Here is a 24,541-nt window from a genome sequence, read left to right on the forward strand (position 1 = left end):
GAGAGATTATCCTAGTACTTAGTATAACTAGTAGCTTAATTAATACCTACATATTAAATTAAGTAAGCATTATATGAAGAGCTATAAGATTCCGTAGACATAATATTAAAATAGTCCTTAGAAACTAGGATAATAGCATAATAAGCTAAGTTACTAAGGCCTAACATATATATTATATATTAGCTAGTTTTATTACCGCTAAGGGATTTCTATAATAAGTTAGCTATTACACGAAGATAAGTAAGTAGTAATATATACCTTAGCGAGTTTTTTAAAGGCCTTACGTAGGATGAAGACTATAATCTTATTAGAAGCATCTACCTCTAAATCCTAATCTAAAGGTTCCGCTAGTAATTCCGTAGGTAAAGCGGCTAGATAAATAATGCTACTATTATTACCCTTATATAAAGGTATACTTAATAGTACGTTTATGTAATAGCTACTAGAACGCGTACGTAAGGATAAAGTAGGTATAGTAGGTATATTAGTATGCGTAACATTTACGTAAGGATCTATAGGTGGAATAGTAATATACGCTAGCTCTTAGGAGCTAGGTACTATACCTAGACTAGTTAGCCTTACTTCACCTTTTTAAAAAACTCCGGATATACTAATAATTAGCTAATTACGTGTAACGTGTTACGCGATGATTCTAAGTAGCCTTAGCATCCTCTTAAGGTATTATATTGCCTTTAAGGCGCTTTAAGTAATGAGATTAATTAGATACTATTATATAACAATTAGTTAAGCGTTTTAAACTAAGAACTTACCGTAAACGTAATAACTTACTATTATTACTTAAGTAAGAAAGGGAAGATGTAATGATGAGGGATTATTATTATAGGAAAAGTTAATATAAGGAAGATTAGTTATTAAAGAAAGGGTAGTAGTAAAGAAGGTTAGTTAAACTATAACCCTAATAATAAGATATACCTAGTAGTCCTATACTTTACGCCCTTACCGAAATAACGCTAGTTAGTTATCCGCGTAAGTACTTAATAAGCTAACTTAGGCTTCCTATTAGGGGGGGAATGTCGTAATAGCTATTAGACGCGGCTATTAGACGTAACGTAATAGCTATTAGATGCTAGTAATGTAAGCATATTATAACTACGCCCTTACGCGATTACTTAATAAGCTAAAGATAATTATAACTAAGCTATATAAGCTAGTAGTACTAATAGATAATAAATACTACTAAGGATATATAGCCTACTTAACGGCTAACGAAACTTCGCGTAGTAATAAGAAGATTAATTTCTTATCTATTTTAATAATATAACTAAAGTAGTAATTCGCGTAGTAAAGAGAGAGTTTAGTTCTTATTTCACTTCTTATATAAATACATATAGAAGATAGAAGAGTATATAGTATCTTCTATATTTATAATAATTAATAAGACTTTACTTAACTTTATCTCTTCTCTACTTAACTTTAATTAAGTTCTTTTAATTTTATATACGTCCGACTAAGTAGATAGCCTTTAGGCGAAAGCCTATATATTAGCTACTTAATAATTTATGATAATTACTAATATACCCTATCTTAGTATAGTCCTATAGGATGTTACTTAGATTATAAAGTCTATATTTCTTACTTATATTATATAAAAGGTTTATAGTATATAGGATATATAAGAGGGCCGCATTAATAGCCTCCTAGGAGGAGTTAAAATTTAGATAGAATCTAATTCTTATTCTCTTTCCTCTCTTTTATTAGTATATAGGGTTAGGTTTAGATATATTAACTAGAATAGTCCTTTTTAGGACTATATACTCTTCCTCTACTAGGCCTTACATAATAATAGGTAGGGAGGATAGGGGGACTAGGTCCTCTATAGAATTCTAGTCTATTATATCTTTAGCTATTTAGGTAGGTAGTAGGCTAGGTAGTATAGGGGTATTTTAGGGGGTATTATTAGTATTATCTAGTAGATAGGGGACCTAGTTAGGTATAGCCTCCCCTAGAAGGGTAGGTAAGGGTATACTTATAGTATAATGCTTTATAAGGTAGTATATTACTTTCCTACTTTAGTTATGCATATATAAGCCCGCGCTATAGGGTTATAGTAGGTATAGTAATTTTAAAGTTCCTAAAAATTTTAGTGTATGGTAATAACTTATTATCACACAGGCTTTTTCTAAGAAATGGTGGCTAAACTAGAGAAGAGTGTGCCCGTGAGCGGTTGAAGCGACGAGCGAGGGGACGAGAGGGGTAAGCTAACGAGTGAGCGAGCGAGGGAGGGCCAGCCGATGGAGACGTGATGGGGCTAGGAACTGTCAATGAGACGGGATAAGAAAAGGAGAGTAGGGTGGAAGAAGAAACTGGTTTGATGTGCGATCTAGAAGAGCTCGGCCCAGCATTGTCCGAGTCGAGTCGAAGCAGTACGGCGGCGGTCGGCTTGGGCAGTATGGAGGTGTATGTTTTGGAGAGATGGGAGACCAAGTGGTGTAGGCAGGGGCCAGACGACAGGGCCGGACCGCGGCGGACCCATGCAGCGCACAGGATTCCTGCCGTTGGCGGTTAGACGCCCTTGGCGGGACCGGGGATGAAATGCAATACATGCGAGACGCGTGGAGACGAGACAGCTGGAAGCAAGGAGAGATAAATGTAGGAGTGGAGGTTGGGTGGAGATGTGGGTTCTGTGCCCGACCGTCATGAATGCGGCCCAAACGACGCCGAATGCTGTCCCGTGTCCATGGAAAAGACACCCCGACCACTCATGATGGTCTGTCTAGTCATCAAACGTCTTGCGCGTGCCAGCCCACGGCGGAACGTCCTGCGAATCATCTCTCTGGACAAATACAAATCAGCCAGCGTCGCCAAGTCACAGCAACAAGACCAACTCACGCCTCGATTGCCGCGCTCCGCCATCATGAGCGACGAGCCCGGCTTGCTCCTCTTCTGGCCGCCCTGCTGAGCCGTCTTCAACGCATTGCCATCGCGTTTGCGCCGCTTCTCCGCCTTCTCCCTCTTCTTGACATTCTTGCGGCGGTTTCGCTCCTGCTGGATCCGTCGGTCAACGGCGCGCGTCTGGTTGATGACCTGCGTCAAGCTGCGCGCGACGCGAGAAAAGTGCTCTCGTTCCGGCGCATAGAGCGCCGACAGCACGGCCATGCGCTGGCGCCAGACGGCCTCGACGTGGTCCATGTCGTCGCGAAACTTGCGGCAGACGAGGGCGATTTTGGTTGTCTGCGTAACCAACTCGTGCGGCCGGCGGTCGTCAGAGAGCTCGTCGTCCTTGAGCAGCTTGGAGAAGATGTTTTGGCGTAGCTCGCGCGGCAGGCCTTCGAGGCTGGCGGGCGCGGGAGTGGGCGGGTCGATTTGGAGGGATCGTCGCGTCTCGTAGAGGTTGATGGCTGCGAGGGCGTGCTTGTACTCTTTGCGCGTGATCAAGTCTTGGTGGAACGTATCCTGGACTTCGGCGCGCTCGTGGCGCATCGCTGCTTTGAGGTCCTTCAGCTCCCGTTTAATGCGCCGCTTCTCTGCGACTTGGTCGGATCGATCGAATGGCTGGAGGTGAAGCCGACGCAAGCGGCGAGCGTTGGTGATGGCCATGCCGGCGAGAAACACTTGAGAGGATGAGGGCGTCGGCTGATTGACCAAGAGCAGATTGGGGATTGAGCACAGGAGAGATTTGCGCAGGATGCGAGGACGATAGAGGGCAGAGTGACGAGCGGTGATAGTGATGGTGATGGTGTTGAGAGAAACGTGGGACGCACCCAGAAATGGAGGCGCTAGTCCCACTTGGGAACCAGGAATCTGTACCACCAGACGTCACACACAGCCAACAGATCTGCATAATGACTTCAAAACCAGTGCAAAAGCTACATGGCCTAAGTGCGAGACATATCGTTAACAAGAACTGATGTGTCTCTCAACGAGAATGGCTCCTTTTCTCAAGATTCAGAATTCACGAAGAAGCCACACCAGGCCCTGAGCACCAATCGAAAAAAAAGACAACGAGAAGCCTGGTCCCGAAATCTACGAACAACGACAGCAGTCAGCTTTTATACCCGCGTTAAAACCCCACAAACAATTGCACGCTCTGATTGCACTCCTTAAAGCATTCCACACCCCATCTCGCCAGCCAAACAGTCCGCAAAACCAGTTCCAAACGACCAAAGCCGAATGCAAGCGGCGGCAATTCGATACTATTGTGTGTCTGTGGCTATCCAAGCAGGCGGAGAGCAGATAATTCCGATGTACAAGTAGTCTACCAGGCGAGATGTCCTCTAGGGCGGCGCTTGCTGCGCTTGTGGTGAAACCAGCAGGCAGGCGAAAACAGTTGGAGTTGCGTATATACATAAGCGTATCATCTGGCAGAAGATCTGAGCGAGACAAGTCAGTCTAAGCATCGGGGAGTGTGCGTTTAGCAAGAGAAAGGACACAATCAGGCCGTGTTTACCGGCAGTGTGTAGTTAGATAGTCAATGGAATAGTCATCTCAGGAGTGTTTATCAGAAAGTGCCGGGAGCCACAAACCGTGAGGCTTAACGTAGATGCCAGGCAGGCTTCTGTCTAGTTACTGGCGGGTTTAAGATGGAGATTTGCGTGTGTAAGCTGGTTAGCCGTGGTTTTTAGAGAGGATGTCGACGAGGGGACAGCGTTGACGTAGAGGGCTTTTTCTAGCATTTTTTCGGATGCTGGATGGGCTGGGGAGGAGAGGGTTCGATGTGGTAGATCTGTATTGAAAAGTGTGGTGTTGAAAGGATGCCTTGATGCGTCGACGACCGTTGCTAGGAAAAGCGGAGGTGGTTTTGCCTTGCGCCGGGGCAGGATTGAATCGAACTAGCTCTGCACCATTGCGCTGGAGGTTATGCAGAGACATCCTGACTACAGCTTTTCTCATGTCCATACAACTCGATTTATTTTAGAGCAGCTGTCGAGAAGTGCTATCCCCTTGTCCCTTTTCATGCGTCGGGCGCCTTTTCGCCTCTCCACCGTCCATCTTTTGGTTCGCTAATCTCATTTCCCTCCTCCTGCGCGTCGATTTGTTCGAATCAAGTCTTACACTTTACCGAAGACAAGCACCGTGTAATGAATTGCTCGGGAACATTTCCATGCATAGTCCGCTCCAAGCGATGCCGCGCTTCGTCCGCTCCGATCTCTTCGCATGCATCATGGCTGCAAGAATACCCGCAATCACTTGAACATTTCGACGCCAACTCGAGACACATGCCTTTCCAACACAAAAATTGGTTCTCTTGCCTAAGAGGAAGCTGTGTTCCAAGAAGCGCAGAGAAGCAGTCAAAATCCCACCCTTTTCAAGTCCCAGCAACCTCCTCACACGCAGACTGAGCTAGGAGACCTAACCCCATCAACACCGCCCTCCCACCACCCATCCTCAGACAACTCATTCCCACGACAAAAACACACCCAAATCCCCTGCCTCGCTCCGCTCCGCTCGCCTCACCTCATCCACGCCACCACAACCGTGCACCCAAACCTCGGCCCGAATACCACCGCTTCCGCACCCTCCCACCTCAATCCCCATTCCCCACCAGGCAAAAAGTTTTCACATCAAAAGGAAACGCGCTCAAGTACGCTCAAGCATGCTTGTGCAGCTTCTGTGGATCGAACACAGTACCTCCAGATACCGCACAGTAGAAGTGGCTGATGCGCAAGAATTGCTCGCGCATCGGAGAACTGAAGTGGAACTTCAGTCTGGCGCTCTCCCAAGTGAGCTAAAGCTGCGGTTACTGGAAGGAGTTTGGGGAAGGTGGCTCATCAAGAAAACGAGTAATGGCGCAGCTTGCGGAAGAGAATTGGAAAAAAACGTCGCCACGCGGCTCTAGAGGGGTAGTTTTTGAGTTTCGAGACATGAAGGGGGATGTTTTGTGTGTGGGAAATATTGAGGGCCGTTGGGTGTCGCAAGCAAAGCCTTTTCTTGGGCGAAATGGGGAGCCAGGGGCAATACAGGACACCAAGGCGGCATGTCGCAACTGACGGGAAGGCGAGTTTTTGATCCTGCGGGTCTCTATTCATATCTCCTGGGTCATTTCGGAGTGTTGGGTACAAGGAATGGAACGATATTGTTGTGTGCGCCTGTTCTGTTCATTAGGCCATCGCGTACGAGTGCCAAAAAGGGGTCACTCAGATAGCTGTACCGTCGGAAATGAGCAACTCTTTGGATGAATTTTTCCTGCTTGGAAACAGTTTCGAGGAAGAGAAAGTGCCGGTGGTAAGCATACATACTGAACGGCTTGATGGGAGGTCTGCAGCTGCAAGTCCGCTCGCTCGACTTGGCGCCTGATGGCTGAGTCTGACAAGGCGTAAACTGACACAGCAGTGTTCTTGCCTACGTATCTGTGGAACAGTCGCTGAGAATACACAGAGAAATCCTCCTCCAAGAGCGGCCGGTAGTAGCTTTCAGCGTCGGTATCACGCGCCGTTGTCACCAAACCACTCACACGCCGCTCCTCTGCTGTAACCACTTACACACTCCACAAGTTCTCTAGACCACATCAGGCATCGCAAACTCCCACCCTCCATCCGTATCATGCGCCTTTCGACTTCGAATATCACAGCGTGTCGTGATCGGTCGCTTGCCTTGCCGATTTCTTGCACACCCCCATCTCCTGCGAGATGCGAGCACAAATGCCACCACTTTCAAACACGACGGTATTCGAGCAACCCGCGGCTCTTCCAAGGTCAGATCTCAACACGGATCACCGCAACCCACGCTTCCTTTCAGGTCCAACGCAACAAACTGACTCCCCACGCTAACTGCTCAACACTTTTGTAAAGAGTCTAGTTACGCTTCCATCACTCTAATACAAAGGCGCTCAAGATGGCGTCTCGAGAAATCGCAGAACAGGTCGTAGTGATGCAAGCTTGCTATCCCTCGCGGCCGACATTGCGCTCTTTGATCCTTTGCGGTGCCCGACGCGCAGACGCGGGCAAAATTGCACGCGTCCAGCGAGTCGGATGCGGTGCCAAAGCAGACTTGACTCGGGATATTGAGAGCGGCGTTGTTCCTCATCGCGATTTGACGATCTCTACCATTTTTTAAGGGTATTGATGACACGCGTGTCCTTAGCGTCGAACAGATGGGGTGAAGGAGGCATGTCCATTTCGACGAGGAGGAAAACGGCTGGAAGGAGAAGAGGAGGGGCAGGAGGAGGAAGACCACAACTACCGGAGCGCATTTACATAGCCTTGAGTGTGCAGAAAAAAGGTACCTGTGCGACAGTGTGCACATCTCCATCAACAACTAGCGCAAGACTGATTGCGAGATACTCGGTACGACAAATTTTGATTGCGGCGATCTCTAAACGGCTGTTATGCCAGGGCCAGCCTGTCGAGGAGAGACGAAGAGAATGACTGGGAATTGCTGGAGGTACGGTACAAGAGGAAAGGTCGGGGAAGCAAGACAAGGAGTGCGTGGAGTGACTGGATGTCTCGCCACGGCGAAGACGGCAGCAAAGCGTCATCAGCCAATCCGCGTGACGACTCGGCCACGGCAATAGTCACTCAACACTATACCTGCCATAGAGAATCTCGGGCGTGCCTCTTTTCTCGCATCAAACGGCTTCTTCCCCTGACTGTAGCGTGTGTGGTGCCGAGAAAGAGAGGCAGCGAACAGACGACACAGACACGAAAGGGGCAACAGGTCAACAGAACGATCTGTCTTACGCCAAAAGAATTTTTGGCAGTACAGCAAAGCCCGGCAAGAGACCAATCAGCGCGAACGCTGGGATTTGCGTCGCAGAAAAAGCGTTGGGCAAAATTGACGTCCAAAAGCGGCGGACGTCCTCACATTCGCCAAGAAGCGCAACAACGCGACTCCAGGCAGCAGCGAAGTGAGATGGGGTGTTTGGAGTTGAGGCGGGCGCTGTGCGTTCAGGTCAATAAGTGCCAGTGCCGTCGCATTCGGTTCCTGGCGTACTCAGACGGGAAGAAGCATAAGAAGCCAAGCCGGGGCGACGCGGGGCCAACAACGTGGAGGAGGGATCCTTGAGAAAAAGAATTTGATGGCAAAGACAGGGAGGTGATTGGCCGGCGTGGTCAGCAATTCTGAAGACTGTTGCGCGTCGAGATCCTGCACGTCGCGTGCTGTAGAGCCGGCATGCTGCGATCGAGTGTTGCCTGCTGTCTTGATGTCTGTCGACTGTCATGTGGCCGATTTTGTTCCCAGCTGCCGTTGCACATGCGAACGACTGCACCCATGGCGTCCCGCTGCAGTCCTGCGAAACCTGCGTTGAGTTGTCCCACCGGATTGAATCGCCAGGGCAATACGAACGATGCCGAGTGCGGAGACGAAAAGATGCTTCGATGGAGATGAAGTTGGGCTTCCAGTCGACAGGAAATAAAGAGCCACGCGACGGCAGGAAGCGCTAGCAAAAGCATTTCCAACGGCCCGCCCGAGTTTGCTGGCAGCCGGCGCATTTTGTGCTCGGGAGAGACGCAGCTCCGAGAATCATGAGTCGAGCGCCATGTCGGCAGCCTTCAGGAACGCGACATGCTGGTCGGCGCAGATGAGCCAAGAGAGAGGTGCTGTTGTGTGGAGGTGAGGAGAGGACGTGTCGTTGGAAAGGGGAACCCGGCCCGTCTCATCTCCCGACCAAACACAAGCCGGACGACAATTGGAGTCAACACCAGGTGTGTTCCCGTTCAACCCAAGTCGTGGACTGAGTAAAAGATATAGGCAATGAAGATTCGCTCCATGGGTTTGAAGTGACCATCGCGCAACTCACGAACTTCTTCCTCCACGAAGACCCTGATCAGATGTTCGCCAACCACCAACGGCCTCGGCAGCGATGCTGGGGGGTACTTCTCCGCACTCATACATCCAAAACACCCGTCCCTGGATAACATGGGCCAACAAGCACCAAACCATGCCTGATCAGGAACGCGCGCTGCGGAGGGCCCGCAAGATTCTCCAGATCCCAACGTCTTGGCGGCCAACGGCGAGGGCGACTCCTCTCCGTCGTCGGCATCATGTGCTGGCATCGTTGATGATGGATTGAGTAATGAGAGGAGCTGGTGGCCGAGCGCCCACGATCAACGCGCCCACGCAACTTGCCGCAAGACTGTCCCCTGCATCGTTGTTGTTCTCGACGTTTGATATATCAGTGGCGCCCCCATTCGTTTATTCCATCAAGCACCTCCGCCATCGGCTCTCGACACCCCCTGGTTCGAATCATTATGCGCTTCTCCGTCATTCTCCCCTTTACCCTCTTGGGTAGCATGGTTATGGGCGCGGCGCTGCCCGGCAATAAGGAAGACGAGGGAGAGCCCGTGCCCGTTGGCCCTGACGCCATTTCGCAGTCGCTCGACACCATTACGGACCGGATCAAGTCGCTGAACGAGACGGTGTCGAAGTTTGAGGGCGGCGAAATCAAAGGCGTATTCGAGTTGTTGGAGATCAAATCGAAAACGGACCAGCTCAATGACGGGATTGAGAACTGCACGGCCGTCACCAACAAGACGGGCAAGCTGGACATTACGGCTTCGTAAATCCCCCCACATTTCAGCATGGACAGGATTGACCGACTTTGCAGGACGACCGTCGGCACCAAGATTCTTGGGCTCCAGCCCGACATCTTCAGTCTGCTGGACAATGTCAAGAGCAAGAAACCAGAGGCCGAAAAGGCTGGCTTTGGGCTCCTCGACGTCGTGACGCTGCTGCGCGGCGAACTGACCAAGACCAAGGAAAAGACGCGCCAGCTGGGCTCTGCCGTACGTGCCCCCCTCACGCTCTTGATCCCTCAATTAACTCTTTCAGTTCACGGCCGCGCTCGACGCCGCATTGGCACCGCAGGCCGGCCCCGTCAACCAAGGCATTCAAGACCGCTTCACCAGCACCATCGACGCGTACCAAGGCGAAGCCGGATTGATCCAGCTGCCGGAGAAGCTTGTCGACATCCTAGGCGCCTTCCTTCGCATAATCGGACCGCAAATGGCCATGGACGGCCAAGGCGACGAGATGCGCGAGATGGTCAACAAGTACGGCGGCAAGGGAGGCGGCGGCGGCGGCGATAGCGACACGAAGAGCGATGCACCCACCGAAGAGGACAGCATGATGGGCGGCGGCATGATGGGCCGTATGATGTCGCGCTACCGCAGCTTTATGAAGGATGGGTACTAATCTCTCCGTTCTCGCTTCGTCGACGCATTTCGGGGCGGCGGTTTGGCTCGTCGTAGTCATGAAGAGGCGACGTACGTGTCCTGTGTTGAGTTTCGCACTTCTTGTCTGTCCTTTGCCGTCCCTGCCAATGATTGCATGTATGCATCCATCGGGACGCTCCTCTATTGTTTATACCCCGAGAGGCTACGCGAAAAAACAGAGACGTAATGTTGCTGTACCTAATTGACGTTTGGCGGCGCGACAGCATCGCTGGCCGTTGTTTTGTCTGATTTTCCAGTCTGCATGCTGTGAGGTGTCAGTGACCATTTCCAACTCCAACTTCGAAACTCCAACTCACAATGACCTCATCCCACAGCACCACCACCACCACTAGCAGAGTATCCGCGAACCTTTCCTCAGATCCCGCCAACCCCACTCCACCCCACACCTTCCCACAACGCCAATCGCACATAGGCGTCGATCAGTAAGTCACGGACCCGTCGGCGCAGCCCAACCGCCAGGCGCGCGCGGGGTATATGTACAGCAATATACATTCTCCTCGCCAAACGACGACGACGCTGCCGGTCCGTGAGTTCACCCCGCAGACGCGCGGGCGCGGGCAAGGAAACACAGGGGAGAAGAGAGGATATCCCTGCTACGCGCACGGCGAACGGTTCAAGAGCGTGTTGGGCTGGGCTGGGCTGACTGGACCCCGAGCGGGCGGGCGGGAACGAACGGATGGACGAAAGAACGAACGAATGAAGGCGCTGGCTGTGACTGACTGGCATTCTGGTCGCGTTGTCTTCTCCTCAGGCCCACGCTCCGTCTGTCAGTCAGTCAGAAGTCCAGCAGACATCGGCTCGGCTGCCGGCCGGCCGGTCGTCCACAAACACCTAACGACTTGATCTGACAGCGGGCGGCCCGGAAAGTTTCTTCGCTCTGTCGGCGCCGATGCCGATGCCGATGTGCTGTCGACCGACCGAGCAAGTTGACACTGTGAGCCAGCCAGATACAGTAGACGCGGGCGGCAGTTCCGCGGAGTAGATCGAACAGTCGAATCGAATGTAAGAGATGGAAGATATCAAGGCGGTAGAGAAGAAAAGAAGCGTCGCTGCGGGAGAAAACGGACGACGACTGACGTCCCATCACGGCCGCGGATGTTTGCTGTTTGGAGTCCCTGTGTTCGTCCAACTACTGCAGCGCCAAACGCTGTGATCTGATTTGTCGAGTATCTTGATCTGCGTGGTGTTTGATGAAGCACTGCCGGCACGAGACAGGAGTGAACAGATGGAGAGAAAGCATTCCGAGCGCAGCCTGTTGGAAACAGCTGAGGCGACATCCCATCTCGTATATCTGCTGTTGTTGAGATAGGCGATGTCAGTACGAGATCTGGAGCTTTGACGGTGTGGGCGGCCAATTAACGGTTTGTTGGTTTCTTTTTCCGTCGGTGCCGGCTGTCGGTATTGATGCTGCGAGTTGGTGTTGAGTTTGCATGTCCGTCCTTTTCCGTCTCCTTTCTTTCAATTCCATTTCCGCCTCCTGTTCCATCTTCCATCTTCAATCGTCCACCTCTTCCAACCCAGAGCACCACCACCACCACCACCACCACCACCCAAACACGAACTGCGTGCGCCCTGCAGCCGTCTAGCCAGCCAGCTACGCACACACCAGTCTCCACCCCATCCAGTCAGTCAGTTCATCATCCACGCCCTCCCTGCAACCACAATCACACCCCCCCGCCGCACAGTTCGGGCACGTCACCATGTCCTCTGTGCTGAGCTCAGCCATACGTCGCTGCGCCACAGCGCGCAGAACCGCCAGTCGGCCCGGTCCAGCCAGCCACCCACGCCCTGCAGACGGGCCAGATTGTACGATGCGAGGAAAGCGTGCGGCTCTTGTGTGATTGTTCGGGGGGTTAGGTAAGCGGATGGGTTGGCGCGAGAGGAAGAGAGGGAAAGGAGTCCGGCGCGGCGGTGGCGGTGTCAACGTGAGAAAAGACGAAGGAAAGCTGAGGAAAAGAAGGGGGAGCGAGGATGAGGTGGATGGGTGCGGTATAAGACAGAGAAAGATGGACAGACGGCGTTCTCGCCGGCGTCTATGATGGACGTCGTCGAGGGCAGAACAACAAACGCTTCTTTTCTTCATCGCACAGCGAGTCGCATCGCGACACCGCACCGATCGACGCCGGGGTGCCTGATGGACAGCGGCGGGCAACCAACAGCGACGCGACGCATACTTAGATGCGCCGGCTGCCTCTTCTTTTTTGCCTCCACAAATCCACAAGTCCATCACTACAAAACCAAAACAAACAAACACAAAGGTACTCCCCCCTCCCCATCCCCATCCCCAATCCCCCCTCCACACCACATCTAAAAGAATCTCAGGGCAACTTCTGCGCCTACCTCGTCGCCCTCTTCCTGCCGCCTCTGCCCGTCTTCTCGCGGCGCGGCTGCGGCGCCGACCTGCTGATTAGCATCGGTCTGACTTGTTTGGGTTGGCTGCCGGGCGTGATTCACGCGTGTTATATAATTCATCGGGGGAAGAAGGGGAAGGTTGTGGCTGCGGCATAGTTGAGAGGGAGCGGGATGACACCCAGGTGCTTTGGGAGAGGGAAAGAGAGGATGAGGATGGGAATGGAGATGGGGATGAATGAATGAATGATGGAACGATATTCCGTAACACCATTCCATCTATCTCCCTCCTTCATCTCCATCTCCAATTCCACCCACCAGCAAACCAAAAAACTAAGCAAAAATTAAACATCAAAAACAAAAAGTGACATCACACAAACACCCTTCCATGCGTGGCGCAGCATCTCGCTAGGTCCTGCTCTGCCACACACACAGCCCTGCTGCGCCACAGACATAGCGCGTCACTGCGGTCGGACCGCAGGCAGCCCAGGCGGGAATGACGTATGACTGTTTAGGTTTGGTCCCAATTGAAGCGAAGGAACCCGAGGGCGTAAGGACGGCGCGACTGACCTGACTGGGGGATAAAAGGCGGCGTGCCCCGGGTCTTGCGAGATGAGCATTTCATACACATACACCACGATTTAACGACACGAACCGAGATACCCCTTATTTCGAACAAACGGAGAGAGAGAGAGAGAGAGAGAGAAGAGAAAGGCGGATTAGCGGATTTCTGCGACGTCGAAATCGAACCCAGCCAGCAGCACATCATGGCCAATAAACCGCCCTCCTCGACCGTACGCGCCCCCTATCCCTTCCCCCTCAAAAAGATCCCCACCACCAACTAACTCCTCACAGTCCGACATCTGCCTCTACTTCCTCGCGCTGTTCCTGCCACCCCTCAGCGTCTTCTTCAAGCGCGGCTGCGGCGCCGATCTATGTATTAACATCGCATTGACGATCTTGGGATGGCTGCCAGGTGTCATACATGCATGGTGGTTGATTAGTCGGTTTGAGAGGGCAGCGTAGATATTTTCTCAATCCCGTCCATCATCACCATTCCTTCATCACCTCGTCCTTGAAGTACCGTCCCTGCGCCGCCTCCGCACCCCCCAGCTCCCGCGCGTCTGCCAGCGCCAACCACACGGGCGTCCGCGCCCCCTCGTCGGGCGTCTTCGTGCCATTATGCTTCGTCATGTCCGTGTCCACGTAGCCAGGACAGCAGCAAACGACCAGCGGCGCCGGTTCGTGTTGTGCATTTTGTTGGTTTTGTAGAGCCAACCCGAGCGCGCGCGTCGCGCCGATGACGCCGGCTTTGCTGACGGCGTAGGCGGACGAGGGGAAACCGAGGGCAGAATGCGTCGACATGCGCACGCCCTCTTCGAACGCGTGCATAATCACCGTCATGTCAGCGGCAGCGGATGACGGCGTCTCGCGCGCGCCCGCCTCGGCCGCCTCGCGGAAGCGGCGCCGCAGGGGTTCGGAGTAGCGGTCCAGCGCGCCCATCTCGGACGCAACGTTGACGACGCGCGACGACGGGGCGGCCTTGAGCATCGGCAGCAGCGAGAGCGTCAGGTCCAGCGTGCCCTCGTAGTTGACGGCCAGCGTGGCGCGGACGACGCGATCGTCGAAGCCGTCGAGCGCGACGCCGGCGTTGTTGACCAGCACGTCGAGCCCGCGCTCGCCGTGCCGACTGCGCAGCGTGCTGGTGAAGCGCTGGATGCTGCTGCGGTCGGAAATGTCCAGGGGATGGTATGTTATATCGACGGGTCCGCCACCCGAGGCCGAGAGCACGTTGGACCGGATTAGCAGCGGGTCGGTCAGGAGCGAGGAGAGGGCCGCTTCGCCGCGCGTCTTGTCGCGTGCTGTTACGTAGATGAGGAGCGGTCCGGTGTTGAGCGGCGACGAGGGATACGTGAGGGCGAGGTTGCGGACTGTGGGAGGCGTTTGTTAGCAGACGGACTGGCCTTGACTGGCGCAGGGAGGGATCCGGTGGATGATGAATGGCGCCGACGCACCAATGGCCAGGCCGATGCCCTTGTTTGCGCCCGTAACGGCGGCCACACGCGCATACGGCATGATGGCGATATCAGATGTCGTTATTGTCGCTGTTGTTGTTGTTGTTGTTGTTGTTGTTGTTGTTGTTGTTGTTGTTGTTGTTGTTGTTGATGTTTCCGTCACCCGGAGATGCCGGAACGCTGGTGGTGACGTCACGCAGCCTTTTTCTCGTATTCGCTTTTGCTGCCTACTCATTTACCTTTCTTCCTTGTTGCATCCACCAAGACTCGACCTGTCGTGGAACCTCGCCTCTGCTCCTGTTGACCAGTGGAGTGCAATTGGTCGGGCCCGATAACGTCAGAATGCATAGTAAGCATTTTCAGCGGCATCAGTGCTGGTAGAAGAATTGAATATTGAAGGTGGAATTATGAATTATTCATTAGAGATGGAGATGTAAGTTGACGGCGAGAAGAGGAGAGACGAGGAGAAAGATGCCATCGCCGGTGCTTATTATCTGTACCGTACTGTACACTATCCCGAACAGCGGGCGCAGTGTCCACGACAGGGGTTTCGTGTGGAAGAGAAGGCTGGCTTTTTGTCTCGTGGGAGCCATCTTACTTGCGCTGTTGACGGGGAAAAGAAGTCATCAATTCATACCTACAGCGAACCCCATCTATCATCCATCATCTACCTACCTACACCACGCCCGCTTTATCCATCTGCATGTGCCCAGGCGGCTCGCGCCAACTACCGCGTACAACGTCATCGCCGACATCGATGCCCCAGCGCCAGCGCGACCGCTCGATCCCCTCCTCATCGTCTACCACCACCACCTCTTCCTCCTCCTCCTCCTCCTCCGATCCCTCAACACCCCTACTCTTCTTCTCGCCCTTCACCGGCGTCTTCCACCACCCCAAGCCCGCCCTCCCACTCCCCACATCCCCACCCCGCCTCAACACCCCCACAATCCCACTCCCCGCAACCAACGTCGCCGTCGCCGCAAAACTCCCCGGATTCTTCGGCAAGATAGCACTCGTCGGATAAGCGAAAGCGACGACGACGAAAGAGAGGAGGAGAAGAGACAGCAGAGTGAGGAGAGCGACGGTCGAAGGGAGGGATTGGTGGATACGCGGTGTCGGGGAGGTGAGGGTGGCGGGGAAGGAGGACGATGCAGAAGAGGAAGGGTTAGATGAGGGGGGAAGAGAGGTTTGCGAGAAGTGAAGAGCCCAAGGTCGCAGTTGGGTAAGCATATTCGTCGCATACCTCTTGTACACCTCCTCAGCGGCTCGCACGAAGAAATCTTTATCCAACAGTTTCGTGATGTTGGCGTTGTTGGAGGCGTAGCTGGCCAGCAGCTCGAAAAACGACGTGCTGCTGCCGCGCGTGGGCCACAGCGACGGCGAGTCGAGCAAGCCCGGCGTGTCAGTGCTCATGTCGTACTGGTTGTAATGGTCGGTTGCTTTTGTTTTGGCAAGGGGGGCGAGCCAGTACGGTGCGTCTTTTATCTGCTTAGTTATTTGGATGGTGTGGCGGTCGTATTTGATTGGGTTCCAGGACGACATTGTGGTGTTGGAGGATGTCGATCTGCGAGAGTATGTCGCGTCGACGCTGACCTGGCTGATGTTGCTGTAGCACACAGCGGCTAGGATGGTTGGAAGTGAGGTGATGTTGAACGTGTCGGATGTCACGGGCCTCGTCGTGTTGCCGAATTCAGTCACGTTTGCAATGTAGCCCTGCGCCGGGCCCAAATCCCCCAAAAGTACCTGATACCCCAAATCATACCGCAGAAACGTCGAGCCCTGGTACCGCCGGGCCCGGCTGTCGCAGTACGACTGGGATTGGAAGCCCGACGAGAAGGAAAAGAGGTTGGAGCTTTCGTTGTCCTCGGTCACATTCATGGTCGCGTTGCAGGCCGCCGTGTTGCAGTGGCCGTAAAAAAGGAAATAGGGAGAGCCATCCGAGCAATAGTATCGATACGCCGAAATTCCCAGGTCGGCAAACCTGCACGTCACGTCGACGGCGATGGCGGGGACGTTGGCCGTGACCTCGCTGGCCGACGAGAGCTCCGCGTCGACGTCGCCAATGCTGGTCAGGTTGCTGAAGACGAGGTTGTCGAGGATGCCGGCCTGCACGGGGATATTAAAGTCGGGGTACATGGTCCACTCGGCAAACTGCGACGCCGTCTGGATGTTGGCCTGCAGGTCCATGGTCAAGTTGGCGGCCATGCTGTCATAGACGCTGTACGACTCGGCCGACGTGTCGACGCCCAGACCGAACGTGTCTTGCAGGTGATTGACGAAGCTCATGTCGATGAGCGGGTTGATGCTCTGGCTGCGCTGCACCAGCTGCACGTCGTACAAACCCGCGGCGACAATCTTGATGGCCGGGATGAACAGAATGACAAACGACGACGCGGCGACGGTCATTCCCAGCCGATTCTTGACGGCGCGAAACGGTGCCAGCACGCTTGGGGCGTCGCCGATGCTTGCAAATAGCGGCTGCTTCCTGTCCGAATGCCCGTTCCACAGGTCCTTGTACGGCGCCATGACGCGCACAGCAGAATCAATCCCAGAGCACGCATACCCCAGGACGAGAAAAATAACGGTAGGAACAAACGCAAAGGCGTCCGACGCAGCCGCCGTATTGGCGCAAATGCCATTGTAGACATGCGACACAGCCATGAGCCCAGCGAGCGCTGACATGACAGCCAGCGTCGCGGCAACGACGCCCCATTTGGCCCAGAACTGGAGGGCCAGCGGACGAAAGCCGCCGTGGTTGTTGAGGCCGGCCGACTGCGAGGGCACGGCGTTGATGGGGCCCTGCTCTTCCTGCTTGGCTGCTTGTAGCATGACGCCGCCGTTGGGACTCGGCTGCAGACTCCACATCTTGGACCGCAGCTCGTGCCGCATGTGGTCTTCGGAGGACACGGCTTCGCGGGCAAAGATTCTCTCGACACTCTCGGGGGATGACGCGAGGACAACGGCTTGAGTGGCAATGGAGCCGGGGTCTTCGCGGAGGATGGTCTTGGGGCGGAAAAGGGTGCTTTGGAGGACACACGCAACGGCAATGACGAGCAGAAACGCCTGCAGGGCGCGCAGCGATATTTGGCGGAGAAACAATTTCGGCCCGTCCGTACGAATCTTGCCGTTCACGGTGCCCGTCGTATTGGCACGCGCAAGGGAATTGGTGATTTGCGCCATGATGGCATTGGCCTGCTGCTCCACGGCCTTCGTAAACCGCTGCGGCTCGTTGAGAAACGACTCGATGTTCAAGGCGACTTGGTCGTCGGTGATGGACGACGTAAAGGGGTCGAGCTTGTAGTTGGACAAAAAGTTGGACGCCGCCTCGGTGATGACGCTGAGGTTGGCCAGCGGCTCGACGTTGTACGTGAAGCCGACGTCGTTGAGCGCAAACACTTTTTGACTGCGCCCGTCCAGCGGGTTGTTGAGGTAAATGTACTGCGCAATCATCGACGTCTGGATGTCAATGCGAGAAGGTAGCGATGCGCCGAGCGTGTAGTTGAGCACCTCGCCGGTCGACTGGTTGACGCGGATGGTGGCGTCTTGGATGGTGAAATTCGACGAGCACATGGCACTCACCAGGGTGGTGTTGAAGTGGGTATCGGCGTCGTCTGCTTGCGTGACGTTTGTTCTCCGGACAAGGGTGGAAATGAGCCGCAGGTCCGTTTCGTCTTCTCCACAGGCCGTGACGTTGAGCCAACCCAGCGCAACGTCGTCGCCATCAGAGCCGGAAGATAACTCCATCACCGTGTCCCGGCTGCAATTCAGCTCTGGCTGTTGGCTCGTCTTGGCTGTGTAAAGCAACATATTGGTGTTTTCAGGATTCTCGCCGACAGCCAGGTCGATCGGATGGCAGCTCCAGTTTGGGAATATGGCCTTGGTCGGCGCTTCCACCGTCCCATTCTCCGGCATGTGCGAGGTATTGGTAAAGGACTCAAAGACGTAGCTGTCAAACGTCCACGCAGCAGCCTGGCCGTTGGGCAGCTCCTCGGCAACGACGGCAGCGTACGGCTGTTGACCCTCGGACGTGTACGGGATGGCAAGAGAATGATTTGCCGTCTCCAGCGCCTCGTCGAAATTGAAATTCGTAGCCTTGTCAAAAGTGGCAGGCCGCGTGCTGCTGGCAAAAAGGTTGACATACGTCAGCGAGTTGGCCACGGCGACAAGAGCACCGCAAATGAATCCAACAACAAGGCCGGTAAAGACGGCCCAGTGCCTACGGCGCAACGAGGGCACGACCAAAAACGCCTCGATGCCGTTGACATAGTCGAGCGCGACCGAATTGGAGCTCTTGGACCACCGCCGGCTCATGGTCGACCAGGGCGTCACCTTCTTGGCGTCGCTGGCAATCGACTTGCATGCGAAGCCGAGAATCACGATGCCGACGGTGGGTATATATCGTGCGGCGTTTACACTGGTCGTATGCTTCGAGTCCGCGGCCAGGCCCTCATCGCGGCGCACTTTGAAATCAAGCACCTCGAGCAGCAGGGCAAAGACGACGCAGTAGAGAGCCAGAGGCAGGGCGCGCGTCATGCGAAGCCAGGCAGGAATCCATTCTCGCGGTCGTGGTCGGTCGTGTTGGGTTGGTCGAGGCTCCGTCAGGTCCGCGAGCATGTACTCCTGCTCCGTCGCCACTGCTACAGGTCAGCTACATTTTCATCTTGTCAGTAAACTTACGCTGCTTTTTCGCTTTGCTCTTCGCCATTTCGATGGCAAACAGAGACAATCCAAAGTCTGCAAGGCTGGAGGGCGCTCATGGCCCTACATATTGCTGCACCGTCTTCAGCCCCCACGCTGAGGAACATGCGCTTCAGCCACTGGGCACGCAGAGCCACCCTGGCTCAAGCCTTTTCCAAGATTGTCTCCGTACCACGACCTGGTTGGTCCCTTGTTTCGAGGTGTATGCGCGAGTCCAGTACGCAGTCAGCTGACATTGCAGCCCCTGGCGTTCAACGAGGTCATTGGCCCGAGATCTACTTCTGGGGGCGACGAGGTGTGGAACAGTAACCGTCCGCAATGCTTGGTTCGAGCAGCCAGTCTTTCTGCTTGGTGATTCGGGATCTGATGCTGGCGTTGCCTCCGCCCTGCTATCAAGAACCCTCCACGTCAGGTCGCTCGAACGTTCCCAGTAAACAGCTTGCGAACGCAATATCGTGTAGCAAAGCGAAAAGTCCGATTGATACCTCCGATGAGTAGTAAAGCTCGAAGCCTTTTCCGAGCAAGTCTGACGCTAAATGACCGCAAAAATAAAAGCAAAAGCCGCCTGGTTTTTTTTTTTTTTTTTTTTGGAAGAAAACGCTTGAATGAAGAAGCTAATACCACCTGATTGATAAAAGAGAATGCCATCAGCACCCAGTGCAGAGCCGTCTGAGCCAGGGGAATCGTGAATGCCGTCCAAAAGGAAATGGAAAGGAAAGCCTTTTGAGCAAGACCGGGATAGGGTATGTAAGCTGGGGAAACGGGGCTCTGAAATGCTCAACTGGCAACAAGGAAAAAACTGGGAATCTCTATCAGCGCATCCTGCGAGGCATGAGTCGCTCCTGGTCCCTTGCCATGGTCGCAGGGGACGACGGCTTGCGCAACTTCTCCTCAATCAGATTTTCCACCATTCTGTAAGCATGCTGGCCGAGGTCTTCTTCGGTGTACCAACTCCAGTCTGGGGGCGGGCAAGAATCATCATCCCACTGAATGAGGTAGTACTTTTTGCCGTCCAAAATCTTAAGATCGATGACTTTGGAGAACTGGTACTTGCGATTCGAATCAAATGGGAAATCGCCTCCATCGTCGCTGTCATCGTCCAGACAAATGGCCGTCTCAGCAGTGGCGCCAGCTGGAAGCGATGGGACCGGCGTAAGGGTTCTGGCCTCGCGGATAGTAGACGGCCCAGCAACGATGGGTGTCGGGCTTCTTTGCAGCGTCACAGTGCGTGGCGGAGGAGAGTATGGCAGGTCGCGAGCGTGCGAGGGCTCGGGAAGAACGGGCGACGGACTTCTTTGAGGCGCTGGCGTGTGTGGCCGCGGAGGAACGTGGGAGGGATCTTGTCGGGCCGCATCGATCGCCATGTTCAGAGCAACAATGCGCGCTTTGGCTGCCTCGTATGCTTGATCTTGACGCTGTCCGGCTGTAGGCGCAGGAGAGTCCTCAGAGTCAATTTCAGATGAACCGGAGGAAATCTCAATTATTTCGACAGGACGACGAGGTGGCGTCTCAGGAAGGGGTGCGGGCTGAGGCCGGGCAATGGATCCGGCTTGTTCATCACCTTTCTCCACTGGATTCGCTGGCATCGACGCTGGTGCGGATTTGGCTCGTTCATCTTCTTCGACCTTATGGGCCGGATTGTTGGTGTGATGCTTTCGCGACGGTCTTTCAGGACAAGGAGACTTACTCGCATTGGAGTCGCGCACAAACTCTTCAGACTCCACGTACGCGAGCAGGCTTCCTATGCTGCTGTGGGCTGCGACCGACTTGGGAGGACGACCAGGGCCTCGAGACTGCGTGGTCGAGTTGGGTGGAGCGGTGCGGCTTTGTCTGCGCCGCGGGTTGAAGCCAGAGACGAAATCCTCTGGGTCTTCAGAAGCAGACGCGGAACTGATGGGGGTAAGAGACTTGGAGTGAGGCTGGTTGGCTGCAGCAGCTTTCTGTTGACTTGAAGTGACACTCGCGCTGGTATAAGGAACGAGAACATATCCGCCGATTTGTGTGCCAGTGCCGGCGCCGCGAACATTCGCCGGGTCGACCTCGTCTTCTATGTCGGCGTCGAACTCATATGCCTCGTCTTCGCTGCTGTGTGTACCATCCAAGGCGTTCTTGGCCGGTCCAACACCCATGATGGCGGCCGTCTTCTTAGGAGGCCGTCGGCGCCTCTTTTTCGGAGGCAGCGTGTCCACGGATGCCTTGGTCGAGGCCTTCTTCACCTTGGTCGAGGCCTTCTTCACCTTGGTTGACGCCGAACGCCGTCTATCGTCTTCCTCGCCAGTGCTGCTTGGCGTTTCCCACGTCTGCGTCCGCTCGAAGCCCGCCGCGCCAATGACGATGCCCGGCATCACCTCTTCTGGATCGAACCAGGTGAGCTCAAAGCGCTCCAGCTCGGCCTTGGAGACGTAGTCCTCAATGTCGTCCATGACCACCTCACGCTCCTCGACTGCATTGTCTTCGTCTTTGTCGGCGTACTCAATCCTCACAGTGTAGACTGGCTCGCCGCATTTGTCGCGGTAGCGGCGCGACACGATGGTGGTCTTCGCATCGGCGATGGGCGTGCGGTCGGACGGGGTGGGTCGCACCGGGCTGACGGACGACCGCCGGACGTAGGGAGTGGGTGGTTCGGAGGCGCCATTGACGCGCGCGCGATCTTTGATGAGCTGTCGCAGCAGTGTCAGCAGCTGGAAGCGACAGCGAGAGGGCGTGATGCTGATGAGGGCGGGGAGTGCAGGGACCAGGCCGTAATGTCGCGCGCGACGCGTCGTTAATGAGCAATCAGCAACGAGACGTACCTTGAACTCTTCAGAGGTGCGCTGCCTCTTGCGCGGGCGAGGCGAAGACGCGTCAGACGTCATGAGGTGGTGGTGGATGCGGATCTCTGGTGTTGGTGGAGAGGGAGAAGATCGGCCGTGAACCGGAGTTATTAAGTCCACGTGATCTAGCGCTGACAAAGCGCCGCGCCGTCGTCTCTCGCGTCAGACTAGGCTCAATTCGGTAACCAGTCGGCAGTGGTGACAAGTTGGGGCCGTCGCTGGATATTTGTCGACTCCGACTCGCAGAAAGTGTGATCTGGTCCAGTTTGAATTTTGTGGCCTGTCTCCTCACCGTGCACTCACAATAATCACTTCACCCGCACATCACACGCCGAGTTGAGCATGCCGACGCGACTTGTGAATCCGGGGCTCTGGTCGATTCCCATCGACGTCGACGCACAACAAACACACCGAGGCCACAACAAGGTAAAATTCACGCGCATTCGTTGGGGGTCAGGATGTGTATCTGCAGCTTTCGAGGCAAACGGTACAAGCCACGGTCTTTGTTGTCCAGCATCGTGCATGCGTGGGCCCTTACTCTACAAGCTCGCCGGCAGTAGCAGGTCTGTCCTTGATGATGCAGCGGCTGCAGGAGCTGGCTCCGGCGAACGTAAATCGATAATAATTCAGCAAGCGGATGGTTTGCGTGCTTTCAACCCGGAAAAAATTTGTCTCCCTAATGTTGCAAAGGAAGCTGGTTAGAACCGTCCTCATCAGAATCTTAGCCGAACGATGGGTACGTAAATCAGCATTTTCAGAAGATAAAGTAATGTTAGGGTTAAAACTTAACGTAATTGCTTCTAAGATATTTTATCATCATGTGCTATTACGGCGTTAGCTAGATATAGAGGTGATAGTAAGGTTAATTATCTATCTAAGTAGGTAGAGTAGCCTTAGTAGAGGCTACTCATCTCGCTTATTAGTACTAGCGCCGGTCTACCTTATCTAGTAGTAGTTCGTACGCTAGAACTATAGTAGTCCCCTAAATAAAATAAAAAAGACGCCGTCCTTAGTACTATAAATTACCTAAAATAGTAAAAACCTATATAATTAGGAGATAAGCTTATTCTAGTTAGCTCTTAGAGTTATAGTATTTATAACATGCTTATTAGTTATGTAAGTAGAGGCCTTAGAGCCTATCTTAGGAGTATAAGTAGAGGCCTTAAAGCCTATCTTAGGAGCGCTCTATTTACTATTATAGTACTAGGTTATATAAGTAGAGGCCTTAGATCCTACTACCTTAGGGGTACTTTATTTACCTATCTTATATAGGTATCTATATAGGCGCTTTAGCGCGTTAGAGTTAGGTAGTAGGTAGATTTATAGGCATCCTTATAGGTACTTTAGCATATTAGGGTCTAGTAGTAGGTAGATTTATAGGCATCCTTATAGCCGTATTAATCGGGCTATAGGGTTAGTATTTTAAGACTACTAATTAAGTATAGGTATAGTATATAGGTAATCCTTATTATAGGCGTTATAAAGGTCTAGAGAGATATTATTCTTATATAGCTACTTACTAGGATCGCCTAGGCAGCTAGCCTAATAAATATAATACTATACCTTCCCCTAAAGTACTCTTTAGGCGTTAATATAATTAATCTTATATTAATTATCGTTATAAATGCCCTTTAGGATGAGTAGGTAGCTATAGTAATTAAATAGGTCCTACTCCTAAGGCGCTAGGATGAGGTACTCTACTAATATTACTAGATAGATCTTTATAGTATTAGGGAGGTAGAGTTTATAGGCCTAGTAGCTATAGGCGCGTAGAACTAGGAAAGGTCCTATTTATTAAGGGCTAAACTTATAAGATATACCTATATTAGTTATCTTATATCCCTTATAGAGTTTAATGTAGGTAAGATCCCCTTCTTAGAGAGTTAGAGGGGTATACTTAGGATTATATTACATCTTTATTTTAGTAGTAGCCTAGTTAAGGGTGTTAGAGGCTTCGTAGTAGTACTTAGTATATTATTAAATAATATTATTATAGTCCTAAACGCTTATATTAACTAAGGATAAACCTTCCTATAGCTAGAAGCTATAAAGTAGCTTATTAGGGGAGTAGCCTATAGTATTATTAGCGTTATTATTTATATAGCTCTAAATATTTAGGAGAGCGTTCACCTAGTTAGCTCTTAGGTTCTAGATAAGCATATATTAGAGCGCGATCTCTACTATCTAGTTTATTTACTTACTTTAGCCGTCGGCTTATAGGTACTAGCTAGATATTATTATAAGCTTAGTATCTAATCTCTTAAATATAGCTATCTATAGCACGCTTATAAACTTAGTATCGTGATTACTAATAATCCTTAATAGTATGCCCTAGTCTATAAGCGCGTTAAGTAGTACTTTAGCCTATTTAGCTACTAACTAGTTCTTTCATCTAGGTATAAATGTTATATGCTTAGAGAATTTATTAGTAATAGATATAAACGCGTTAAAGCCGTAATAGTTAGGTAACACCGTAATAATATTAATAGTAATAGTATAAAAGGGTATTACTAGCGCTATAATAGGTTAAAGC

The 24,541-nt window shown here is 52.7% G+C and overlaps 7 protein-coding genes and 1 non-coding gene across 8 annotated transcripts; 2 read left to right on the plus strand and 6 right to left on the minus strand.

Annotated features, from left to right (window-relative positions):
• Nucleotides 1–2,734: 2,734 nt before the first annotated feature.
• IWZ02DRAFT_510531 (uncharacterized protein) lies at nucleotides 2,735–3,792 on the minus strand (the record flags this gene model as incomplete). The annotated part of the gene is made up of 2 exons (XM_066770507.1): nucleotides 2,851–3,792; nucleotides 2,735–2,794 (listed from the first exon to the last, which is right to left on the minus strand). Exons 1-2 carry the CDS (start codon nucleotides 3,556–3,558, stop codon nucleotides 2,735–2,737), a joined length of 768 nt encoding a protein of 255 aa, XP_066618123.1. The 5' UTR covers nucleotides 3,559–3,792.
• Nucleotides 3,793–5,561: 1,769 nt separating this feature from the next.
• On the minus strand, nucleotides 5,562–5,696 carry IWZ02DRAFT_t126. The gene has a single exon. It is a non-coding gene; the product is annotated as a tRNA-Phe (tRNA).
• Nucleotides 5,697–6,475: 779 nt separating this feature from the next.
• IWZ02DRAFT_115169 (uncharacterized protein) lies at nucleotides 6,476–7,303 on the minus strand. The gene has a single exon (XM_066761421.1). The coding sequence runs from the start codon at nucleotides 7,207–7,209 to the stop codon at nucleotides 6,757–6,759; it is 453 nt and encodes a 150-aa protein (XP_066618124.1). The 5' UTR covers nucleotides 7,210–7,303; the 3' UTR covers nucleotides 6,476–6,756.
• A 1,912-nt stretch (nucleotides 7,304–9,215) lies between these two features.
• IWZ02DRAFT_359062 (uncharacterized protein) lies at nucleotides 9,216–9,885 on the plus strand (the record flags this gene model as incomplete). Its single annotated transcript, XM_066764323.1, has 3 exons — nucleotides 9,216–9,457; nucleotides 9,506–9,683; nucleotides 9,730–9,885. Coding segments are annotated over 3 exons (576 nt in total), but the record flags the coding sequence as incomplete, so codon positions are not given.
• Nucleotides 9,886–13,046: 3,161 nt separating this feature from the next.
• On the minus strand, nucleotides 13,047–14,611 carry IWZ02DRAFT_464350 (NAD(P)-binding protein). The gene is made up of 2 exons (XM_066768393.1): nucleotides 14,498–14,611; nucleotides 13,047–14,413 (listed from the first exon to the last, which is right to left on the minus strand). Exons 1-2 carry the CDS (start codon nucleotides 14,556–14,558, stop codon nucleotides 13,533–13,535), a joined length of 942 nt encoding a protein of 313 aa, XP_066618126.1. The 5' UTR covers nucleotides 14,559–14,611; the 3' UTR covers nucleotides 13,047–13,532.
• Nucleotides 13,329–13,508, plus strand: IWZ02DRAFT_386390 (uncharacterized protein; the record flags this gene model as incomplete). Its single annotated transcript, XM_066765468.1, has 1 exon — nucleotides 13,329–13,508. A coding segment is annotated over one exon (180 nt), but the record flags the coding sequence as incomplete, so codon positions are not given.
• A 561-nt stretch (nucleotides 14,612–15,172) lies between the features above and the next one.
• IWZ02DRAFT_386333 (uncharacterized protein) lies at nucleotides 15,173–19,111 on the minus strand (the record flags this gene model as incomplete). The annotated part of the gene is made up of 4 exons (XM_066765461.1): nucleotides 15,173–15,277; nucleotides 15,347–16,660; nucleotides 16,715–18,745; nucleotides 18,875–19,111. 4 exons carry the CDS (start codon nucleotides 19,109–19,111, stop codon nucleotides 15,173–15,175), a joined length of 3,687 nt encoding a protein of 1,228 aa, XP_066618128.1.
• Nucleotides 19,112–19,668: 557 nt separating this feature from the next.
• Nucleotides 19,669–22,072, minus strand: IWZ02DRAFT_503023 (uncharacterized protein). Its single transcript, XM_066770318.1, has 2 exons — nucleotides 21,988–22,072; nucleotides 19,669–21,855 (listed from the first exon to the last, which is right to left on the minus strand). The coding sequence occupies exons 1-2, from the start codon at nucleotides 22,048–22,050 to the stop codon at nucleotides 20,008–20,010; spliced, it is 1,911 nt and encodes a 636-aa protein (XP_066618129.1). The 5' UTR covers nucleotides 22,051–22,072; the 3' UTR covers nucleotides 19,669–20,007.
• Between the last annotated feature and the right edge of the window lie 2,469 nt (nucleotides 22,073–24,541).

This window comes from Phyllosticta citriasiana, assembly GCF_038021145.1.
Source record: "Phyllosticta citriasiana strain CBS 120426 chromosome Unknown IWZ02scaffold_19, whole genome shotgun sequence".
Classification (NCBI taxonomy): domain Eukaryota; kingdom Fungi; phylum Ascomycota; class Dothideomycetes; order Botryosphaeriales; family Phyllostictaceae; genus Phyllosticta; species Phyllosticta citriasiana.

Coding starts and splice junctions, on each gene's coding strand:
- IWZ02DRAFT_503023 (XM_066770318.1), bottom strand. CDS start 22,050: ATGACGTCTGACGCGTCTTCGCCTCGCCCGCGCAAGAGGCAGCGCACC. Junction 21,856..21,987: donor GCACCTCTGAAGAGTTCAAG/GTACGTCTCGTT, acceptor CTGCTGCGACAG/CTCATCAAAGATCGCGCGCG.
- IWZ02DRAFT_464350 (XM_066768393.1), bottom strand. CDS start 14,558: ATGCCGTATGCGCGTGTGGCCGCCGTTACGGGCGCAAACAAGGGCATC. Junction 14,414..14,497: donor GGGCATCGGCCTGGCCATTG/GTGCGTCGGCGC, acceptor CGCCTCCCACAG/TCCGCAACCTCGCCCTCACG.
- IWZ02DRAFT_115169 (XM_066761421.1), bottom strand. CDS start 7,209: ATGGAGATGTGCACACTGTCGCACAGGTACCTTTTTTCTGCACACTCA.